This window comes from Apodemus sylvaticus, chromosome 8 (assembly GCF_947179515.1).
Source record: "Apodemus sylvaticus chromosome 8, mApoSyl1.1, whole genome shotgun sequence".
In the NCBI taxonomy this organism is placed as follows: domain Eukaryota; kingdom Metazoa; phylum Chordata; class Mammalia; order Rodentia; family Muridae; genus Apodemus; species Apodemus sylvaticus.
In genome coordinates, this window is record NC_067479.1 from 2,987,337 (window position 1) to 3,010,333 (window position 22,997).

General features: G+C 44.5%; 1 protein-coding gene across 1 annotated transcript; it reads right to left on the minus strand.

Moving 5' to 3' along the window:
• Positions 1-21,759: 21,759 nt before the first annotated feature.
• LOC127691282 (40S ribosomal protein S11-like) lies at positions 21,760-22,176 on the minus strand. The gene has a single exon (XM_052190923.1). The coding sequence runs from the start codon at positions 22,174-22,176 to the stop codon at positions 21,760-21,762; it is 417 nt and encodes a 138-aa protein (XP_052046883.1).
• Positions 22,177-22,997: the final 821 nt, after the last annotated feature.

Sequence of the window (22,997 nt, forward strand, 5' to 3'; positions counted from 1 at the left end):
TTCTCAGATCTATATATTATCAGATGGGTGACTGCCATCTGGGGAGAAGAAATTATAATGTCTCCTAGAGAATTATAGGCTCTATCATTATCTTTCAATCAATATTTTACATAAAAGGAATGTAGTCTGATAAAGTGACAGGTATTTCAGATTAATGCATGAACAAAGGCATGTGACTATTACACTCTCAGGACAATCCAGGCTTAAGGGATATGCAATTTGCATTTTCCCCATAAAAATGCATGCCCTTGGGGATCCATTGATCTTGAAGACTCCATAGACATTTCTGCTTGGAGTAAAATACTACAGGACATTCCACACAGCTGTCAGCATGAGCTGGAAGAATCACTGCCGTCACTGACACACACACTTATGGGGCAGACATGAGCTTTGCTCCTGGCTACTCCAGGAGACACTGAGAGGAGAGTGCTCAGACCATTCTCACCCTACGCTATTGCTAAGCCAGGAAAGTCTATGCAGCTGGGTGGAGGAAAGCACACATCCTCTACGTGTGAGCCGCCTGAGGAATTCATTCACTTACGAAGTCTTCTGAGGGTGCTTGAGCTGACTGACTGACTGCTTCAGTCACTGTGTTCGGATGAGTGCTTTGCGCTCTGACTCATTCCGTACGCAAACAGGGCGAAGCTAGCACACGCCTCCCCGAGGCCGTCATGAGACAACCTGAGAGGTATGAAGGAGATCTGTGGCCCTCTGGGAGGCTGCTAATGTTGTGGAAAGTTCTGGCGCTGTGCTCTTCTGTGTGCTGATAGTTCTCAAGCTCAAAGCATACGTCAAAGAAGCGGTAGGAAAGATCCAGGACACTTCCCAAGATGTGGTGAAGCATGGAACCTGTCACAAGATGCAGAGGTGTGAATCTGCCCCTCCCCCTTGTGAACAGCAACAACATCTCCCTTGGAGGACTCTTAATTTATTTCTATTATTATTTTTTAGTTTTTTTACTGTAAACATATTGCACTCATTCCCAGTTCCGTGAGTTAGTCAGTGTGTGACTATCACCTGAGGAGGCTGAACTGTACTAATAAAGCAGAGACCTCTGGAGGTAACACCTTACCACACACACGGCTTGCTGTTTTTCTCACAGCAGCCCCTTGTGGATCAACAGTGAAATCCTGACTGGATGGGAAATGTGGCCCCAAGGAGGAAAAGAATAGAAGCAGTGAGAGATAAATACAAGAGACTCAGTTGTACCTGGTGTGCTAGGGACTTGCTGTTCAGACACAGGTCACCTACAGTGTGACCTGTGACGAGTTACATCATTAGACTCTAAGCAGTATGGCATGGTTTGGTCAGAAGTGTACTGTTCAGCATGTAATATTCAGGCCCTGCAGTCTTGACCAAAGCAAGAGTCACAATGCAGTGTGGGTCAGTGGGAATTGTATTGATAAACTATTGTCTTAGCCACCATTCTATTGCTGTGAAGAGACATCAAGACCAAGGCAACTTTTTTTTTTTTTTTTTTTTTTTTTTTTTTTTGTATTTTTGGTTTTATTGGAGACAGGGTTTCTCTGTGTAGCCCTGGCTGTCCTGGAACTCACTCTGTAGACCAGGCTGGCCTTGAACTCAGAAATCTGCCTGCCTCTGCCTCCCAGAGTGCTGGGATTACAGGCGTGTGCCACCACCACCACCACCAAGGCACGACCAAGGCAACTCTTATGAAAGAAAGCACATAACTGGAGGGAGGAAGGAAGGGAAGGAGAGAGGGAGGGAGAGAGAGACAGAGAGAGAGATGGATATGCTAGGTCTTGTATGGGCTTTTGAGACCTCAGAGTCCATACCAATGATACTTTCTGCAACAAGGCCACACCCCCTAATCCTTGAAATCTTTTTTCCCCATTCTCAGTTTGTTTTTTATTTATTGAAAAGAGAAGTAAAAACACTTTATGATAAAATTAAAGATTTACATGGAAAATATTTCAGATAAACGCGTTAAAATTGACAATTTTCATGGTAAATTAAAGAGTAAAGTAGTAGACATGTAAAACATTGCTAACTTAATTGAAATATGGAATAGAAACATTTTATGATAGAATTGAAGATTCACGTGGAAAATATTTCTGATAAAATTGTAGAAAAATGTAAAAATTTGTTAGAATTGAAGATTATCATGGAAAATTTTATATAGATATAATAATGGTAGGCATAAAAGTATTTCGAAGTTGATTGAAAGTAGAATTATAAACATTTTCTGATAGACTTGAAGATTACATGGAAAATATTTCTGATAAAATTGAAGAAATATATAAAAACATGTTAAAATAAAAGATTATCATGGAAATTATATAGATAAAATGATAGGAATAAAGATAATTCTAAGTTGATTGAAGGTGGAATTATAAACATTTTCAGATAAAATTGAAGATTTACATGGAAAATATTTCTGGTAAAATTCAAGAAATATATAGACAAACATGTTAAAATTGACTATTTCATGGAAAATTTTACATATTAAAATGGTAGATATAAAAACTCTTTCTAAATTAATTGAAGGTGGAATTAGAAACATTTGTGATACAATCAAAGATTTACTTTGAAAATATTTCTGATAAAATAGAGGAAGTATATAGAAAGATATTAAAATTGAAGATTATCATGACAAATAATGCAGATAAAATGGTAGACATAAAAAAACATTATTAGTCAGGCGGTGGTGGCACATGCTTTAATCCCAGCACTTGGGAGGCAGAGGCAGATGGATTTCTGAGTTCGAGGCCAGCTTGATCTACAGAGTGAGCTCCAGGACAGCCAGAGCTACACAGAGAAACCACCGCCCAGCTTAGGTCTGCCTTTATAAGTTACTTGCCCTTTTTCCTTTACTGCTTTTTATATTCTTTCTTTGTTTAGTGAATTTGGTGTTTTGATTATTATGTGCTGGGAGGATTTTCTGTTCTGTTCCACTCTGTTTGGAGTTCTGAAGGCTTCATGTCTGTTCCATGTCTGGCCATCTCTTTCTCTAGGTTAGGAAAGTTTTCTTCTACAATTTTGTTGAAGATATTTACTGTGTCTTTAAGATATAAATCCTCGCTCTTATCTATACCTATAATCCTTAGGTTTTGTCTTCTGGTTGTGTACTGGAGTTCCTGGATGTTTTGAGTTACCAGCTTTATGCATTTTGCATTTTCTTTGACTGTTGAGTCAATGTTTTCTATGGTATCTTCAGCACCTGAGGTTCTTTCTTCTATTTCTGAATTCTTTCCAAGGTTTTCTATCTCCAGAGATGTCTCACTTTGTGATGTCTTTATTGTTTCTACTTCCACTTTTAGATCCTGGCTGATTTTGTTCAGTTCCTTCACTTGATTGTGTTTTCCTGTTATCCTTTAAGGGGTTTTTGTGTTTCTTCTTTAAGGGCTTCTGCCTGTTGACTCATGATCTCCTGTATTTCTTGAAGAGATTTTTTGTGTTTCCTCTTTAAGGGCTTTTACCTGTTGACCGATGTTCTCCTGTATTTCTTTAAGGGAGTTATTTAAGTCTTTCTTGAAGCCCTCTATCATCATCATGAGGTATGATTTTAAATCCAACTCTTGCTTTTCTGGTGTGTTGGGGTATCCGGGACTTATTGTGGTAGGAGAACTGGGTTCTGATGTTGCCATGTGGCCTTGGTTTCTGTTGGTAGGGTTCTTGTGCTTGCCTTTTGCCATCTGGTGCTACTTGGTATTCTTGTCTCTGGCTGGAGTTTGTTCCTCCTGTGGGCCTGTAAGCCTGTGTCCTTACTCCTCTGAGCTCAGAAGTAAAAGCACTGCTGGGAGATCTCTCTCTCCTGGCAGGCTGTGCACAAAAGGCTGTGGAGTCTCCCGGCTCCCTGGTGCAAATGGCGGTGGGAAGACTTCCACCCCAGCTGCTCCCATGATCTTATGCCCTGTGATCCTAGCTGGTCCCCTCCAGAGAGAAGGTAGAGATCTCACCTCTGCACTCAGAAGTGAAAGCGCTGCTGGGAGATCACTCTCTCCTGGTGTGCTTTGCACAGAAGGCTGTGCAGTCTCCTGACTCCCTGGTGCTTTGAAATCTTTTATTTTCAAACAGTTCTACTCCCTGATGATCATGTCCCCCATGGGGCCATTCTCATTCAAACCATCACAGCTTTTCACTGCTGTTGCCAACACAATAAAAAGATTTGCTTGGATCATGGCTTCAGAGTGCTTAGAAAGAAATATTTAATGCCACACACTAGGGCAAAATTTCTTGGCATCAGGACTATTTGACAGGGAACAGACCAGGAAGGAGTCAGGGACAAAACACCCCTGTGGTGTTTGAATGAAATGGCCCCATAGTTTCTGTTTGAGTACTTGCTCCCAAGTTGGTGGAACTGTTTGGGAAGGATTAGGATGTGCGGCCTTGTTGGAGGAGGTGTGGCCTGGGGGGATGGAGGGGATGGGCTTTGGGTTTCAATCCCACTCCATTCCCAGGTAGCAATCTCTCTTTATCTCACCTGTGGACCAGACGTGAACTCTCAGCTACAGCTCCAATGCCACATTGGACCCATAGCTGAGAGCCTGTTGCCATGCTCCTTCCCGTGATAGTCACGGACTCTACTACCCCTGGAACTGTGAACCCTAAATTAAATGTGTGCATGCTTGCTTGCTTCTTTCTTCTTTCCTTTCTTTGTTTTTTTGTTTTTGTTTGTTTGTTTTCTTCCAACACAGGGTTTCTCTGTGTAACTCACTCTATAGACCAAGTTGGCTTTGAACTCAGAGATCACCCACCTGCCTCTGCCTCCCAAGTGCTGGAATTAGGGTGTATGCCGCTACTACCCAACCTAAATCCTTTCTTCTATAACTCAGCTAGGTTATAGTACTTTGTCACTGCATTTAAAAGTAACCAAGACAACACACACACACACACACACACACACACACACACACACACACAAAGGTCTGCTTCCCATTGACCTACTTCCTTTCACCAAGTCCCAAGTCCTAAAACTGCACTAATTTCCCACAATAGTGTCACAAAGTTGAACAAGCATAACACATGAGATCATGAAAGGTAGTTCATACTTAAATTATGACAAGAATTAAGGGGCTCCCACTTTATACTGTCATTCAAGGACCCAGGCTTTTATTATTCGGTGATCTTCCCACCTGCTGGACAGAGAGTGATATGGCGTGAATCCAAAATGGCTCCCCCAGGCTCAGAGGCAAGACTTTAGATTTCCTGGGCAAGGGAACCATGGGAAGAATAAAGTTTCAGTACTGCCATTATCAGGGAAGCAGGAAGATCAAGCAGGAGACCTGCAGAAGACAGAGTAACAGTTATCTAAGAGCCAGGGAAGAGTGGCCCCAAGAAGCCCTCCACGATTGGACTGGGGGTAGCAGAGATGGAATCAGTTAGAGTGCTGATTCCCTGAGTGATGGCATTGTTTGGAAGGCTGTGGAACCCTTAGGAGCAGGGACCTAAGTGACAGTAATTTTTGAAGGTTGTAGCCAAGTTCCCAGTCTGGCCTCATATACACACACACACTCTCTCTCTGCTTTCTGTCATCATTTCATAAGGAGCATTCACAACATGCCTTGTGTCCCCACTATGAGGGACTGAACTGAGGAGCTGAAATAATCCCTCCTCCCTCAACAGTTTCTGTTAGGAAGTTTGGTCACAGCAACACATGAGCAACTACACAGAGGTCTCAGTATTGTTGGATGATTTTGTGTATCCAACCAGCTGATGAGGGAAAAGAAACATCAGGTCTAGAGCCAAACGTAGCCCTTCTCCTTACTCCATTGGCCAAGATGTGAACCCACCTCATGTAGAAAGAAGCTGAGGAAGTGCAGTCTGGTGGCGGTGTGGCAGTGTGTGTATGTAATATACGTTTTCATGTGCATGCATGTGCAAAGGTCAGAAGTTAATCTTGGGAGTCATTCCTTAGATCACTGACTGCTTTGTTTTTGAAACGAGTTGTCTCACTGCCTGGAAGCTCCTCAATTTGGCTGGGCTGTCTGGCCAGCAAGTCCCAGGGATGATGTGAAAATTACAGGTGCATGCACACACCCTAACTTTTGGGGGCAAGTGTTTGTCGACATATCAAATTAATATTTGCTCTATACTACTGCCTCAATGCTATGGATTCTCAAATGAAATACACACACACACACACATACACACAGAGGCTTCTATTTTAATATGCCTTAAACAGCACAATGGATGGTTGGGCCACTCCCAAACTTCCAAGTTGCTAATTACTCCCCTCAAACTCCTGAGTTATTTCTTACTAAAATCTATATTCTACCTCTGCTACCCCCAGTCCAATGGAGGGCTCCTTGGGGCCACTCTTCCCTAACTCTTAGATAACTGTTACTCTGTCTTCTGCAGGTCTCCTGCTTGATCTTCCTGCTTCCCTGACTATGGCGGTACTGAAGTTTTCTTCTTCCCATGGTTCCCTTGCCCAGGAAATCTAAAGTCTTGCCTCTGTCTCTCTATCCAACTATTGGCCACAAGCAACGTTATTCATCAATCAAAGCCAGCTGGAGGCAGGGATCCTCAGTGTTTTATGGGGAGCTGAATGAACACATATAGCATCAGAGCTGATCCATGACAGGTGTTGGTTTGGGTTTTTTTAAGATGGGGTTCCTCTGTGCAACTCTGGCTGTCCTAGAACTCACTATGTAGACCTTGAACTCACAGAGATCTGACTTCCTCTGCCTTTTGAGTGCTGTGACTAAAGGCATGTGCCACCATGTGTGCTTGGCTACTGGCTACACATAATATTTTTAATGTGGATATTAGAGATTGAATTCTTTCTCACTGGTGTCTGTTTTCCCAAATCCTTCTACCCAGAACGTGCTGCTGCGGCTCAGATCTCCAATTTCCCAGTGCATCCCCCCGGGAACCATATGCTTGTCCTCTAGAAGGCTAGACACTGAGCAAGTGACAGTCTTTCCAGGCCTGACTGCGCGTGCTATAGATCATCATTAATGGCAACACTTCCTTCAGGGGCTTTTAAAATAATAATTATGTAAGTTAATATTTTTCAAGTGCAAATATGTAGGCATGTGTAAAATCAAATGGTATCTGTGGGACTAGAGAGATGGCCTAGTGGTTCAGAGTGCTTACTGAATCCAGGTTCAGTTATACCACCCATATCAGGTGCCTCACGACTACCAGTAGGCTCCATCCCAGAGGAATGCCCTCTGGCTTTTGAGGGCACCTGCACACATGTGGTGCACATAAACTCACTTATACATACATAAAAGAGAAAAACAAATCTTTAAAAAATGTCTTAAATGGCTATTTGTGATGACCTTTAACCCAAAGTTCAAGGAACTCAAATAAAAATATGTTTTCAAAGATGATACCACTGGTTTTCAAGTCCCTACCCCTTGTACAATCAACAATATGGTTAATAGTGACAGAATTCTTCAAAATGTACTGGGATGGATAGGGCATTGAACTTTGGGTCTAAAGGGTTAGTTCTGGACCACGGCAAGTAGCGATCATTATTAGTGATATGAGAGTTAGCCACTGTGCTCTATGTAAAGCCACGGCTCATTTACATGCAGGGAAAGCACTGTTTAGAGACTGGTCTTCCTTGAACTGCCTCTGGTCATGTTCTTTCAGGATGAACACCTTCAAGGGTTCCTTGCAGACTTTTCCCAGCCTAACCACAACCAACCAGTCCTGGGGACCATTTCCTAGGTACCTGTCTTAGTCGGGGTTTCTATTCCTGCACAAACATCATGACCAAGAAGCAAGTTGGGGAGGAAAGGGTTTATTCAGCTTACACTTCCACATTGCTTTTCATCACCAGAGGAAGTCAGGACTGGAACTCAAGCAGGTCAGGAAGCAGGAGCTGATGCAGAGGCAATGGAGGGATGTTTCTTACTGGCTTGCTTCCCCTGGCTTGCTCAGCTTGTTTTCTTATAGAACCCAAGAATACCAGCCCAAAGATGGTACCACCCACAAGCCCCCCCCCTTGATCACTAATTGAGAAAATGCCCCATAGCTGAATGTCATGAAGGCACTTCCCCAGTTGAAGCTCCTTTCTCTGTGATAACTCCAGCCTGTATCATGTTGACACACAGAACCAGCCAGTACACTACTCCATTGTCAGTCACCGCAGACTGAGCAGACGGTCTGATTCCTGCACTGAACTGTCTCCCTGGGTCTGAGTTCTGTCTGTCTGGCACACAACTCACCTCTTCTCATCATTTCCAGATGAAATTCTATCTCTTCTTTATAGTCCAGAATAAGTATCTCTTTGTCTATGAACTTTCCCTGGATTCCCCAATCTATCTGAATCTCCAAATCACCGGGTCTATCCTCCGATGTGGAGCATTTGGCAATTCATCTCTCTTCCCCCCACCCCACCTACCCGAAGAAGAATAGACATTTCTCTCCTTTGTCTATGTTGGAAGGAATGGATAAGAGCTTCCCAAACAGCTTATTAAACCTAGTTTCTGTGCATGTGTTCCAGAAGACATTATCCTTTGAATAGCATGACTAGAATAAAACGGATGGTCACTCCCACTGTGCTTTTGTCCAGTGTGGGCTGTTAAGAGATTGAATGATACCTCTGGCCTCCACCTCCAGAGCAAGATAATTTTACCTAGAGAAAGTATGCTGTTCTTTGCAATTACTCATGGACTTGTAATGAAGGTAACTGGCAAATCAACATTGGCCATGGTCTGGGTATGTCCCCAAAGTTTGAGTACTGGAAACTCAATCCCCCCATAGTTGTAGAGTGAGGTATAGAGATAGGGAACTGGGCCACATGGACAGAGCTCTCAAGGATGGATTGATATTCCTGTGGTGGCTTCCTTATCTCTTGGGCTAGTAATTATGAAGCAGATCAGTTCCTTGTCCTTTTTTACATTTGGAAGTCATTTATCCTTCTTGTCCTTCTGTCTGTGGTATTACACAGCACAAAGGCCCAGAGAAGCCCAGATCCACAAGTTAAAACATCAAATCTCCTTTAGAAATGCAGTAACACAGCTGGAGAGATGGCTCAAAGGTTCAGAGCACTGGCTGCTCTTCCAGGGGCTCAGGGTCCAATTCCCAGCGACCACAAGGCAGCTTGCAACTGTCTGTAACTCCATTCTATGGGATATGGCAACTTCATACAGACATATGTGCAAGCAATACACCAATGCACATAAAATTTTAAAAAGAGATAAAAATTAAAATAAATAAGTCCATAGAGATTCAGTAACTGAGTCTTGTTTTCCCACCAGCCAGTATGACTGGCTCTAGTGTCAGTCACTTCTGGCCTCTGAATTTCTCCTTTGTTAGGATGGGATCATTCACATTCACTGTTTTCTCTGGAATGGTCTTCCTTCCTCCTAGTCCATGTGGAGTTGTTTTTAAACAGAAATTGGGTTTCATGTAAAACTAAAAAAAAAAATGCCAACTTGAAATTCAGTACATTGTACACACACTCCGGGTTTCTTTGGAGCTTTTTTCAGACTTTTGTTTGATGCCTTCACCTCTGCCTGGAACGCGAACGCCCCATGCCAGGGTACTACTGAACTGGGACTCACCCCGTATGTGATTCAGGCTTCCTGTCAGTACGTGGTATACTCTCCTAAGCCATCAGCGACATTCAGGAACCTCACTGTGTTACTAGAACTGAAATCATTTGGTGGCTCAGATAAGAGCAAAGTGGGCGTCATAACTAAACTATCTGTTCTCTGAATGATAAAATTCTCCCTTTTCTCCAATTTAAATAAGCAGGGTCCTGGGTGAAATAAGAGGAGGACATGAGTAAAGTCCGGAGAAGATCTTTACTGGAGATATAAGGGTAACGTCAGGCAGACATGGATGACCCACTAAACTGGATCATGAGAGGAAAGAGGAGGAGGGGGAGCAAGGGAGTTGCTGCACATCAGGAGGTAGCCCAGGCAGAGAAGCCAAGAAGTCACTAAGGCCAAAATGGCTGGATTATCTAGTGGAAAGGAAGCCAAAGCCTAGCACTGGGGAGTGAGAGGTTTGGGATAGAGCGTGGATATGAGAGGTGATGGGAGGAGCCACGGGTGCTGAGGGTTGCTGGGAAAGCTGTGAGAGCAGGGATGAGCCATGGGTATTGAGGGCTGCTGGGAGAGCAGGGATAGCAGGGAGGAGCCACAGGTACTGAGGGCTGCTGGGAAAACTGGGAGATAAGGGAGGAGCCACAGGTACTGAGGGCTGCTGGGAAAGCTGGCCAGCAGCTGCTTTGATATGTTAATGAAACCTAGTTAGCCATTGGTCCCCTAGTTTCTGAGACTAACACTGGGAACTTTCATAGTCTTGTTGTACTTGTTGGTGCCCATTAGGAAGGAGAGGATAGATACATTTGCTTTTTATGAAGAGATTTACGACTTGGCAAAGGACTTATGAGGTAAAACTCTGGGGGTGTTTCCTGAGTTTTTGGTAACAGTTTAAGGGAGTTCTTGCTAGCTACAGCTTGGTTCGTCCCAAGCTTGGTTCCACTCTGTCTTGATAACTGTCTAGTTTCTTCCGATTATTCTCTGGTTTCTACTCTGAATGATTCTGCTACTTTTCTGCTTTACTGAGTGTAGACTCGATAAGGTCAAGGACTGTCTTACTCACGTTGATGTAAAAACCACAATTCTCATCCTTAGGTTATCCCAAATTCTATATTCCAAAGTGGAAGGAGTTTCATGAAGTTTTTATAGTTTTAGAAAACAAAGAATATCATAATTTAAGGCAAGTTTGAAATACATTGGAGAGCCAGTCAGAGAGGCAGTGAGGTAGGGAGATATTTCTCTGGCCCATATGCTGTAAGAGCTTTTGGGTTGGTGGGAGCCAGTGGTCTGCTAAGTTAGACTCTAAAAGGACCTGCTATCTTCTGACTTTCTCAGACACCAGGTACACACATGGTGTACACACATGTATGTGTGCAAATGCTGATACATATAGATTTTATCAAAATCATTAAGATTTAAAAACAGTTCAGGCATGGTGGTACACACCTTTATTTCCAGCACTTAAGAAGCAGAGTCAGCCGGGCAGTGGTGGTGCATGCCTATAATCCCAGCACTTGGGAGGCAGAGGCAGGCAAATTTCTGAGTTCGAGGCCAGCCTGGTCTACAGAGTGAGTTCTAGGACAGCCAAGGCTATACAGAGAAACCCTGTCTCAAAAGAACCAAATCCAAAAAAAAAAAACAAAAAAACAAAAAACAAAAAAACAAAAAAAAAGGAGTGGGATAAGGGGCTGGAGAGATGGCTCAGCGGTTAAGAGCACTGACTGCTCTCCCAAAGGTCATGAATTCAAATCCCAGCAACTGCATGGTGGCTCACAACCATCCGTAATGAGATCTGATGCCTCTTCTGGTGTGTCTGAAGACAGCTACAGTGTACTTATATATAATAAATAAACAAATCTAAAAAAATAAGTGGGATGGGCCATCATCCACTCTTGCCCAATATGGCAGGTATCGATATTAAAGATCAGGATGCAAGGAGAGCAAGCTATGAAGACAGAGACAGAGTTTGGTATCTCCAACTGGGATGATTAATATATGCTTAGCCCAGGGAGTGGCACTATTAGAAGGTGTGGCATGTGGCCCTGTTGAAGTAGGTGTGTCACTGTGGGTGTGGGGTTTAAGACCCTCATCCTAAGCTGCCTGGAAGCACTCTAACACTAGCAGTCTTCAGAACTCTCAGCTCTGCCTGCACCATGCCTGCCTGGATGCTGCCATACATACTGCGGCCTTGATGATAATAGACTGAACCTCTGAACCTCCAGCCTCAATTAACTGATGTCCTTAAAAGAGTTGTCTTGGTCATGGTGTCTGTTCACAGCAATGGAAACCCTAGCTAAGACATCAACCCAAGAAACAGAAAGGACTACAGGCAGCATAGAAGGTAAGACTATAGATATTTCAGAGAGAATGCAGCCCCTTTGTAAGGCTTTGAAGTGTGAGAGACAACATTTAGATCCTTTAAAGATAGTAAAACTTTGCCATTCAGGCTTAGTTGGGTTTTCTGCAGAAAGGAGATTACAATGATATTTTTATCTCTTTCCCAGAAAGTGTTCATGGTGGGAGGGAGGAGTGCTATTCAACTGCTGTTTGCTGATGAACTTCCACACTGATAAACTCACACTGGTCAGGGCCCTCTATCACAGCTTCCATAGACCTCCTTGGACGTTACTAACCTCCTGCCATCCAAGCACCTGGAATAACTGCTATGTCTCAGTGCCATGGTCATGCTGTCCAGCTGACCATGAACCCCAGGTTAAGTACATACTGTGAAGACAGAGACAGTGCTTAATCTGGGAGCATAAGTGTAGGCTCAAAAAAAAAAAAAAAAAGAAAAGAAAAAAAAAGGAAAAAGAAAAAAAGAAACTAACACCTGTCTTCTGTACACATGCTGAGGAGTGACCAAGCCAGCTCAGTCAGTCGACAGGTTCTCCAGATAGGTTCTCCAGTGCAGGAGTGAGGACTAAATAGAAAAAAAAAAGACAATTAGACAACACTGTAGCATGACCCCAGCCAAGATTTACTTATTGTTACATGTGAGTACACTAAAGCTGTCTTCAGACACACCAGAAGAGGGCATCAGATCTCATTACAGATGGTTGTGAACCACCATGTGGTTGCTGGGATTTGAACTCAGGACCTTCGGAAGAGCAGTCAGTGCTCTTAACTGCTGAGCCATCTCTTCAGCCCAAGGGTTTGCTTTTTTTCCAGTCTGCCTTTATACCGCTTTAAGTACATGCAAAATGATAAGATCAGTTCTGGGTCAAGGAACAAGCAAGGCAATAAACAAAAACCTGTAAATACCTTTCTAGGGGCCAGTCAGGATGATCTAGACAAAAGGAATGCAACACAGTTCTCCACTGAGCCTTCTCGGAGCTTTGCAGCACCTCAAATGTAAATGACCTTAGTCTGGGATATTTCCAGAGTCCTAGCCCAAAGTCAGATTTCCACCTCCATCTTACTTCTGGCCCAAGGTCAAATTCCCGCCAAGTGTCTAGAAGCAAGCAGCCAAGAAAGGCTCTACACAAAGGAAGCAACAAACACAGACTTAGTCCCTGAAAGTAATTACACACTCACCTGTGCAAACCTGACATAGAAAATGTGCACGTTGTCTGAAAGAGCAATATTTAAAACCATGAAACTAGGGCACAGGAACATATCCTGTAGGTCGTGTCCACCATGACAAAGGTCTCAGGGAAGCTCTGGGAAGTCCAAATGAAAACTGAATCAGTGAGGAGTGAGACAGCTCAGAGAGTAAGGGAGCTATGAACGCTTGTCTGCTGACCAAAGCTCAAGTCCCAGAAGCCGTGCAAAGGTGGAGGGAGAACCCTGACTCTGCACAGCTGTCCCTGTTCTCACATGTGTGCTATGACACGCTTGCATCCCATAATATTTAAAAGTTTATCCACAGCCGGACGGTGGTGGTGCATGCCTGTAATCCCAGCACTCTGGGAGGCAGAGGCAGGTGGATTTCTGAGTTCGAGGCCAGCCTGGTCTATAAAATAAGTTCAGGACTACACAGAGAAACCTGTCTCGAAAAAACCAATATCAAAAAAAAAAAAAAAAAGGTTTATCCACATGGGTTTTTTTTTTTTTTAAAAAAGATTTATTTATTTATTTCATGTATGTGAGTACACTGTCATTGTCTTCAGACACACCAAAAGAGGGCATCAGATCCCATTACAGATGGTTGGGAGCCACCATGTAGTTGCTGGGGATTGAACTCAGGACCTCTGGAAGAGCAGTTCAGTGCTCTTAACTGCTGAACCATCTCTCCATCCCCTCCACATGGGTTTGTTTTTTTTTAAATGCATTTTTATCGCCTTTACTGTAATTGTCACAAATGAACGATCTTTCTTTGTAAGATTCCAGGAATGGTAGACTTCTATAATCTCTACTTTATATATATTTATTTTATGTAAGTGAGTGTTTTGACTGCCTGGATGTCTGTGTATAGCATTTGTGCCGGATGCATGTAGAGGTCAGAAGAAAGCGTCAGATGTCCTGGAGCTGGAGTTATAGATGGTTGTGAGCTGACATGTGGGTATTGGGAATTGAACCTGGGTCCTCTGAAAAAGCAGCCAGTGCTCTTAACAGAGGAACCATTGCTCCAATAACCTCTGCTTTCTGTATCAGGATCTGTGACACATACTAATTTCCAGCAAAACAGACTTCCCTGGAGGAGAGAAAGCAAGCGTTGCAAAGTAATGTGTGTTTTCTTAGGCATGTTGTAAGCCATGTTGGTGAGAAACAGATGACCATGGAAGGCTGGCCAACTTCCCGGTGGAAGACTTTGAAAGGAAGATCACTTCCAGTTGGAGGTCAGAGCTTGACCACAGAACAAGCCAACAAGGGCTTTTTAATGAAACCACAGAGACCAGCCATCTGCGGTTGCTTTGGCCCCAGTGCTTTCATCAGATATAGTTTTCTGAGACACAAAACGAGGCTGGAACCAACCTGAGATGTCTGTCCAATTGGTACTGTTCTCAGAGCACACTGAGATCCACAGATGACACAGCAGGGCGTGATGAATGACAGCCAAAGACCTACTTAGGCTAATGTGTAACGGGCATTGGGGGAAAGATTTCTCTCCCTGGTAGTTTGAATGGGCTTTGGAATTGTTCTGTGCACAAAAATGTTTCCTTATTTATTTATTTATTTTTTTAATTTATTGATATATTTATTTACATTTCAAATGATTTCCCCTTTTCTGGACCCCCACTCCCCGAAAGTCCCATCAGTCCCCTTCCCTCCCCCTGTTTTCCCACCCAACCCTTCCCACTTCCCTGTTCTGATTTTGTTCTATACTGCTTCACTGAGTCTTTTCAGAACAAGGGGCCACTCCTCCGTTTTTCTTGTACCTCATTTGATGTGTGGATATGTTTTGGGTATTCCAGTTTTCTAGGTTAATATCCACTTATTAGTGAGTGCATACCATGATTCACCTTTTGAGTCTGGGTTACCTCACTTAGTATGATGTTCTCTAGCTCCATCCATTTGCCTAAGAATTTCATGAATTCATTGTTTCTAATGGCTGAATAGTACTCCATTGTGTAGATATACCACATTTTTTGCATCCACTCTTCTGTTGAGGGATACCTGGGTTCTTTCCAGCATCTGGCAATTATAAATAGGGCTGCTATGAACATAGTAGAACATGTATCCTTATTACATGGTGGGGAATCCTCTGGGTATATGCCCAGGAGTGGTATAGCAGGATCTTCTGGAAGTGAGGTGCCCAGTTTTCTGAGGAACCGCCAGAGTGGTTGTACCAATTTGCAACCCTACCAGCAGTGGAGGAGTGTTCCTCTTTCTCCACATCCTCGCCAACACTTAGGGACAGTGTATTATTCTGTGGCCCAACCTAGGTCACCTTGCTCTCCTCCCGCCAATGTCTTCCAAGGGCTGTGGTTGCGTGTGCCACCGTGCCTGACTTATCAACACCTTAATTTTAAGGGACCCACTGAATAGAATACAATACATCCTTGAAATCCATTCACTTTTGTTTTCTATAGTGACTGATGAGTTTACAACCCGATCCCATAAAGAGGTGTGTCTAGATCCTCCCATGCTTCCTGGCTTTTCCTGTAATCATGAGGGCTGGGAAGAAGGCTCAGCAGGTGAAGCAGTTGATATACAGGAGTGAGAAGGGGTGGACTTCAGATCTCCAGAGCCCATGTAGATAGTGGTGATGGGTATGTGGGTGGAGGCTGATGGGTAACTGTAGAACGTGAAGGCAGAAAGGGGATCTCTTGATCAAGCTGCTAGCTAGACTAGGCCTCTCAGTAGTTGCCCAGTCTGTTCCCATACAATGATGCAGTGCTGGAAATTAAGATTTTTGAACCTGTGACTGAGCCCCAAACAGCAGTTCTGTATGATTTATATACATAGCACTGGAATGACTAGATACTCCCATGGCACACACAGAGGGAGTGCTTACTAAGTATATCTAGCTGAAAGGCTGTCCGTCCCGCGGGACCTAGTTATTCAGGGAGCCGAGGGGAACCCAAGCCTGAAAGAGAAATGAGCAGGAAAAGGGAGCGAGGCCAAGCAAAAGGGGGGGGGGGTGTCTTGTCAAAGCCTCTTTAATGAAAAGCAAAATGCCTGGTTTTGAACACTCCATAAGAGGAAGTAGGGAGGGGCTGAGGGGAATGCTAAGAGCACAGAAGGAGGAAAGGTCATCTGACATGGATGCTGGCTGTGGCTTCCAGCAGCTTTTCTGGAATGCTGGTTCCGCCTAGACAACCCCAGGTGTTTGGCCAGGATGAGAACCAGTTGATCAGCCTGGTGTGAAGAAGGGGGTGGTTCAGCTGTAAACAGCAAGGTCAGTGGACTCCCAAGGTGAGAGCTGTTGAGGGTCTGGTTTTCCACAGTTTGGTCTCCCACGAAAGGCTGAGCAATGAGTGGATGCAGGCCTGTTACTGTGGTACCCAAAGAGCTCTGCCTGTGGTGGGCTCCCCAGCAACGAATCTCTCTCCCCCCACCCTCCTTCTCTGTCTCTGATGCTCATGAGGACACACCCTGCTGTCCTCGGGGCATGCCTTTCTTCAGTGTCTGCCTTCTGCATCTTTCCAGACTTTGAACCATATTCAGATGGCTTTCTGCTGTCATTTATGACCTGGCTCAGGCTGGTTTGCTGACACTGGCGAGCTGGGTGGCAATCCTCAAGGCCTCCCTTCCAAGCATGACATTCCTTCCAGGAAATGTGATATGCATGATAGTCAGTTGGGATGGACTTCCCCAGGCAGAGGCTACTGCCCTCATTCCTAGACCTGAGATGTTTCCTTTCTCTGGTACCCTCCAATAACTTGTTTATCCCACAGCTTCTGAAACAGAGCGCCAAGCTGTGGACATTTTAATTTGCCCATTTACTTTTTCCACTCATATAACTTAAGGAACCCAGAAATTGAGGCCTATATTAGTTTCTCCCCTCCCCCACCCTCATTCTCTCCTTCCTGTCCTCCCTCCCCCTTTCCTTCTTCTGTTCTTCCTTATTTTGATAGGTCTTAAGGAACCCAGGCTAGCCTTCAACTCTATTATAGCTGAGGTTGGCCTTGATCTTCATTTTTAATATTTATTTTATAAGGGCACCAGATCCCATTACAGATGGTTGTGAGCCACCATGTAGTTGTGGGAATTGAACTCAGGACTTCTGCAAGAGCAGTCAGTGCTCTTAACCACTGAGCTATCTCTCTAGCCCTGGCCTTGATCTTCTAATCCTCCTGTCTCTACCTGCTTTGATTACCATTTGTACCAGGGCCAGTTTAGTTTCACATTGTTGAGTAACATGTCATCACAAAGCAAATCCTGAAACGGTCTAGGTGTTGCTGAACCCAATTAAGGTTACTGGAGTCAATTCCAGAGGTGGTGCATGTTCTTTGTTACCTGCCCCAATGTTCTGGGTTCTCAAATGAAACACACACATACACACACACACACACACACACACACATGGCCTTTATGTTTGGATATGCCTTAAACAGCTCAATGGCTGGGCCACTTCTCTGATAGTCCTGAGATATTACTTACTAAAATCTATATTCCATCTTTGCCGCCCTGAACCCAGACCTGCAGCCTCCCTCTGCTGCATTCCCAAGCACCTACACAATGACTGTCTTTCTGTGTTCTGTACCTCTCAGGCCTGGTGTCTTCCTTCCCCAGCAAGGCAGCCAGTTTTCTTCTCCTCCTCTTCCTCCTCCTCCTCCTCTTCTTCTTCCTCTTCCTCCTCACTCTTCTCCTCCCCTTCCTTCTCCTCTCATAAAAGTCCTGACTCTGTCTTCCTGCCCAGCCATTGGCTGCCAGAAACTTTATTTACCAATCAAACCCAACTGGGGGCAGGGTTCCTTCAGCTTCTTATGTGTAGATGCACAGTTTAGGAGACCAGATTAAGATAATATGAGGTATTCTTCAAAATCCACAACACTTAGGTCTATCACAGCATAGCTTCTGTGGGTCAGAATGTGAGTAGGCTTAACAGGTCCTTGCCTATAATCCTACCAGGCCACAATTCTGATGCTGGCCAACATGGCTGGGACCTGAGGCTTGGCTGCCTTATACATCTCCTTATAGAGGTCTGCTTCTATAGGTACAAGGTCTTATCTTTCTTGCTGACTTAGTCATTGTTCTACTGTTGTGAAGAGACACCATGGCCAGGACACTTATAAGAGAAAACACTTGTGAGTGGGGACTTGCTTATACTTTGCGAGGGTTGGTCCATTGACATCATGGTGGGATGCAGACAAGTATAGCGCCTAGCTGAGAGCTTTATATCCTGATTCACTGAACTCACAGGTTCTCTCAGCATGAAAGGGAACTCATGGGGACTTAAACACAAACGCCACTTGAGTTCACAACGAATAAGGTAGACCGGAACTGAGTTTGGACTTCTTCCTAGATCGACTGAAGATGTGTTGAAGACAAGAATAGGGTGGACTGATGCTGAGGTGGACTGATGGTGGAGGAAAGGTGGGAATTAGGAGGAAACACAGGTGGCTAGAAAGAGGGCATTGAGGTAGGAAGAGAACCCGAGAACTGCAGTGGGTAGGAAGGACAGCCAGGGAGCCCAAAGAGACGCAGTCACACTCACTACAGACAGAATGGTCCAAATTTGAGAACCAAGTAACCACACGGAAGGGAAGAAAAAAATGATGTCCCAGAGCTTTGTGACACCAGGGTTCTGCCAACAAAAAGCAGAACGCATTCTGGAGAAGACATTCCTGGACAGTTTCACCAGAGAGAGGTCCTCAAGGAGACATGGAATGAAAGTGCAGAAAATGCATATTTGAAGTTAGGTGATGAATTTCAGGGTAGAGAAGTTGATTTTTAAGATGGATATTGATCGGGTTCTGTGGCTCCAAGGACAACAACCAGTGGTTGTATTATTCCAGGAGACAATTCACTTGAATTTCACCTTGGGAATTAAGTGCTTTAAGGCAACCATTATGGGATCAGATTAAGACAGAGAGGAGAACTGGAGGAGGAGCAGAGGGGTGGATAGCAGAGAGGAAAGAGAAGGCACAGTTGACTCCGCCTACCCTGGGGAAGATGGAAAAGAGAAGGCATGAAGAAAAGAGTGGCCAAGGAAAACACGCTTCAATGCACAGGGTCACAATCTGCCTGTACTAAGGTCATACCAAGGTTAGGAATACAGCAGCCACCCTGGGTTTCCCTGGAGGAATGGCTTTTAAATATTTTTATCAGCTGGGCAGTGGTGACACACGCCTTTAATCCTAGCACTTGGGAGGCAGAGGCAGGCAGATTTCTGAGTTCGAGGCTAGCCTGGTCTACAGAGTGAGTTCCAGGACAGCCAGGGCTACACAGAGAAACCCTGTCTCAGAAAAAACAATATATATATATAGTGGTGCACATGCTCTGATTATATATATTTCATTGGGGCTGGCTTCCAGGTCCAGAGGTTTAATCCATTATATTCACGATGGAAAGCACGGCTGTGTGTAGGTAGACATGGTGCTGGAGAGGTAGCTAAGAGGATCTGAAAGCAGCAGATAGAGACACTGGGCCTGGCTGGAGCATTTGCAGCTTCAAAGCCCTTTGTATCTCCTACTAGTGTCACTCCCTATAAGTATATGGGGCCATTTTCACTCAAACCATCACACCAACCATTCATAAGGTACTGGGTTTGACCCCAGCACCAGAAAGAAAAAGAAAAGGTAAAGAAAATCAACAACAAAACAAAAACAATCTTTAAAAATCCACAGAGCTTACATGCTTTGATGACTTCCGCTACGGCCAAGCCTGCTTTTGACATTGATGCAAAGCTTGCATGTTGACAGGTGCACACGTGTGCACATACACGAATGCAAGCACAGAGGACGTTTTGCATATCCGTTCTCTCTTTCCATACATCTTGTTGCTTCCCATGACTTCCCACCAGGGAGCCTGGTGGAAGTGACCTGGAATTACCTTCTCCTCCTTGGCCTGGTGTAGTCATTGGCTCCTACCCTCTCGTTGCCTCCTGACAGCTCATTGCTGCTCCCCATGCTCTACACTCGGGAGCCCGTGGTGCCCAGCATGTCCTAGCATATGAAAATTATGTGCTCCCCTTGAGCCTTGATGAGAATTGGAGCTGACAGGTCTCTGGAAGATCGGCCCACGCACGCATTGTTCTCACCTAGTCTTCATGCCTCCCTCTCGTGGAAACTGGTGAATTATGAACTTGGTCAGAATCTACTTGACTGAATGCCATGCTCCCCAGCCCCTGCGGTGTTTATCTTCCCCCAACCTCACCCCAGCTTTCCCTTAGCCGCTTTGGTTTTGAGGTCAAAGGGAAAAGCTACCATCAGACAACAGAGCGAGTGCTCTGAACAGCTCCACTCTCTCTTTAAGCAGCCTGCACCTTTGCTCTTCTCCCTTCCTGCCCTGCGGAGAAACCCTCCCTGTATATTGGTTGCTAAAGCTTGGACTTCTGGGCTCTCACCTGATTGTGAGTTCTAGGCTAGCTCTGTGAGTGCTAGGCTAGCTCTGTCTCCTAAGTTGTTAGGGGGACTGAGGGAGGGCAGGAGCAGGCTCTCCTCTTCAGTCACAAGGCACACACTCCACTATGAATCACCTCTGCTTTCAAGTAGAGAACCTATCATTCTTGAACTTCATAGGCTCAAATTAAATCCTAGTAAAAAAAAGTACTTCAACAATTTTGAGAGAAGAGGGGGAGGGAGAGAGAGAGAGAGAAAGAAAGAGAGAGACTGTTATAGTATGACCAAACTCACTCAAGTTTCCTTTGAAAATGTTATAGAAAAGAAAACTACCTGGTGGCACACACCTTTAATGCTGTGCCCTTGAGAGGCAGAAGCAGGAGGATCTTTGAAGCCAATCTGGTCTAGAGAATGAGTTCCAGGACAGCCAAGGCTACACAGAGAAACCCTGTCTCAGAAAACCAAATAATAATAATAATTATATATATATATACATATATATATGTATATATATATATATATATATATATTTATAAATAAAGGAAGGGAGGGAGGGAGAACTAAAACTGAGTTTTCCAACTGCTTACTCTCTGCATTCTGTTAACTCTGCCGAGCGGTGTGAACTGCAGTACCTGCTATGACACGTCTGAAGTGCAGTACCTGCTATGACACATCTGAACACACGCTGGAGGCTTCACTTCTATACTTTCTGTGAACAGGTAGCCTGCTCTCTACGTGAACCCATCAAGTTGTCCTCTCCTCCCCGCCTCCTCCCCGCCTCTTCACTGCATCCCCTAAGTGGGTGAGCACATGAGATCTGAGCCTATTGTCTAGCAAAGCCGTCTTCTCGTTCTTCCAGATCATGCTGGGTTTGTGCTGCTGCTTCTGGTTATGTCTTCCAACTGAGCTTTCTCCCGTGATTTTAATTTCTTTGTATGTTTACTATATTTTTTCAGCTTCTTTTTCAAGTTGTTTTTCTGAAAAAGGGTCTCACTCAGGCTGTAGTCCGGATTGGCCTGGAACTCCCAGAATGCCGTCTGGTTGTGTTCTTAGTGTACACAGCTTAAGAGTCACTTAATTTATTTAATAATATGCACGTCATCCCATATCTTTCCCTTATTTCATAGTCTGTTAATTTTTATGACAGAGTAAATAGATGTAGATGTACCACAGAGTAGATGTACCACAATTCATCTACCACCTCTTGGTTGTTTTAAAGTTTCAACATTATGGACAGAATCATCCTTGTGGAGCTTGGTGTGTGAACATAGTTTGAATTCTTTTTTTTCTTCTTAAGTTGGAAAATAACTTTATTTGTTCTAGGGCATTGGCCAGGTCCCCTAGAACTTCTGAAACTGCTTCCTGGTGCCAGCAGCCATGGTGACCTTGAGTATATTGGATCAAACAGTCTCACGCAGTGGCTTGCACTCTCCAACAGTGACAATGTCCCCGATATGTACACCCCTGAAACAGGGGGTTGGGTGCACAGACTTGTTCTTGTGACACTCCTCAAAGTGGCTGTATTTTCGAACATAGTGGAGGCAGTCCCAGCAGATGACAAAAGTCCTCTGCATCTTCATCTTCACCATGACACCAGGCAGAATCTGACCTCGGATGAAGACATCACACATAAAGGGGCGTTTCTTGCCTATGTAGGTGCTCTCAATGGCCTCCTTGGGCGTCTTGAATTCTAGACCGATGTTTTTGTAGTGCCAAGGGAGTTTTTCCTTGCCGGGTTCTCCCAGCAAAACACACTTCTTGTTTTGAAAGATTGTAGGCTGCTTTTGGTAAGCATGCTCTGTCTGAATGCCCGCCATCTTCCCGGCAGCCAGAGAAAAGGACAGGTAGGTCCATTCCCCATTTCCTTATTCACCATACAAGGACTTCATAGTTTGAATCCTTTAGGGTAAATATCAAGTAGTGCAAGTACTGGGTCATATTCTTTATATATATCTAATTCTGTAGGAAACTGCCAAAATGGAGGTTGGGAAGATTACTCAGTCAGTTTGTGCCCCATAAATATGAAGACTTGGTTTGGCCCCCCCAGAACCCATGTGAAAAGCGGTGCACACTTGGATTCCCTGTACTGGGGAATTAGAGACAAGATGATCCCTGGAGCCTGCTGGCCAGCCAACTGATCCTAATGGTGAGCTCCAAATCCATGAGAGACCTTGACTACAAGGAGGCAGAAAGTATTTCTGAGGATGACACCCAAGGTTGTCTTTTCATCCCCATGAATGTGCACACGGGCACATCTACACCTCCAACATGGGCACCCTGATGATATTAGCAAGTGCACACACATGTATGTAAAGAATAAAACACAAACTGCCAAAATATCACATAGAGAGCCAGACTGTTTCGGTTACTTTTCAGTTCCTGCGATAAAGCACCAAGACCGAGGCAACTTATAGAAGGAAGGGCTTACAGTTCCCAAGGGCTGAGCCTATCACTGTCTAGCGGGGAGTACTCTGCAGGCAAGCCCCACTGCCTGAACCACAGGCCGAGAGCTCATATCTTAAGCCACAGGCAGGAAGCACAAAGAGTGACTTGGAAATGGTGCCGTGGCTTTTGAAACCTCCAAGTCTGCCCCCAGTGGCCCACTTCCTGTATCAAGGCCACGGCTCATAATCCTCCC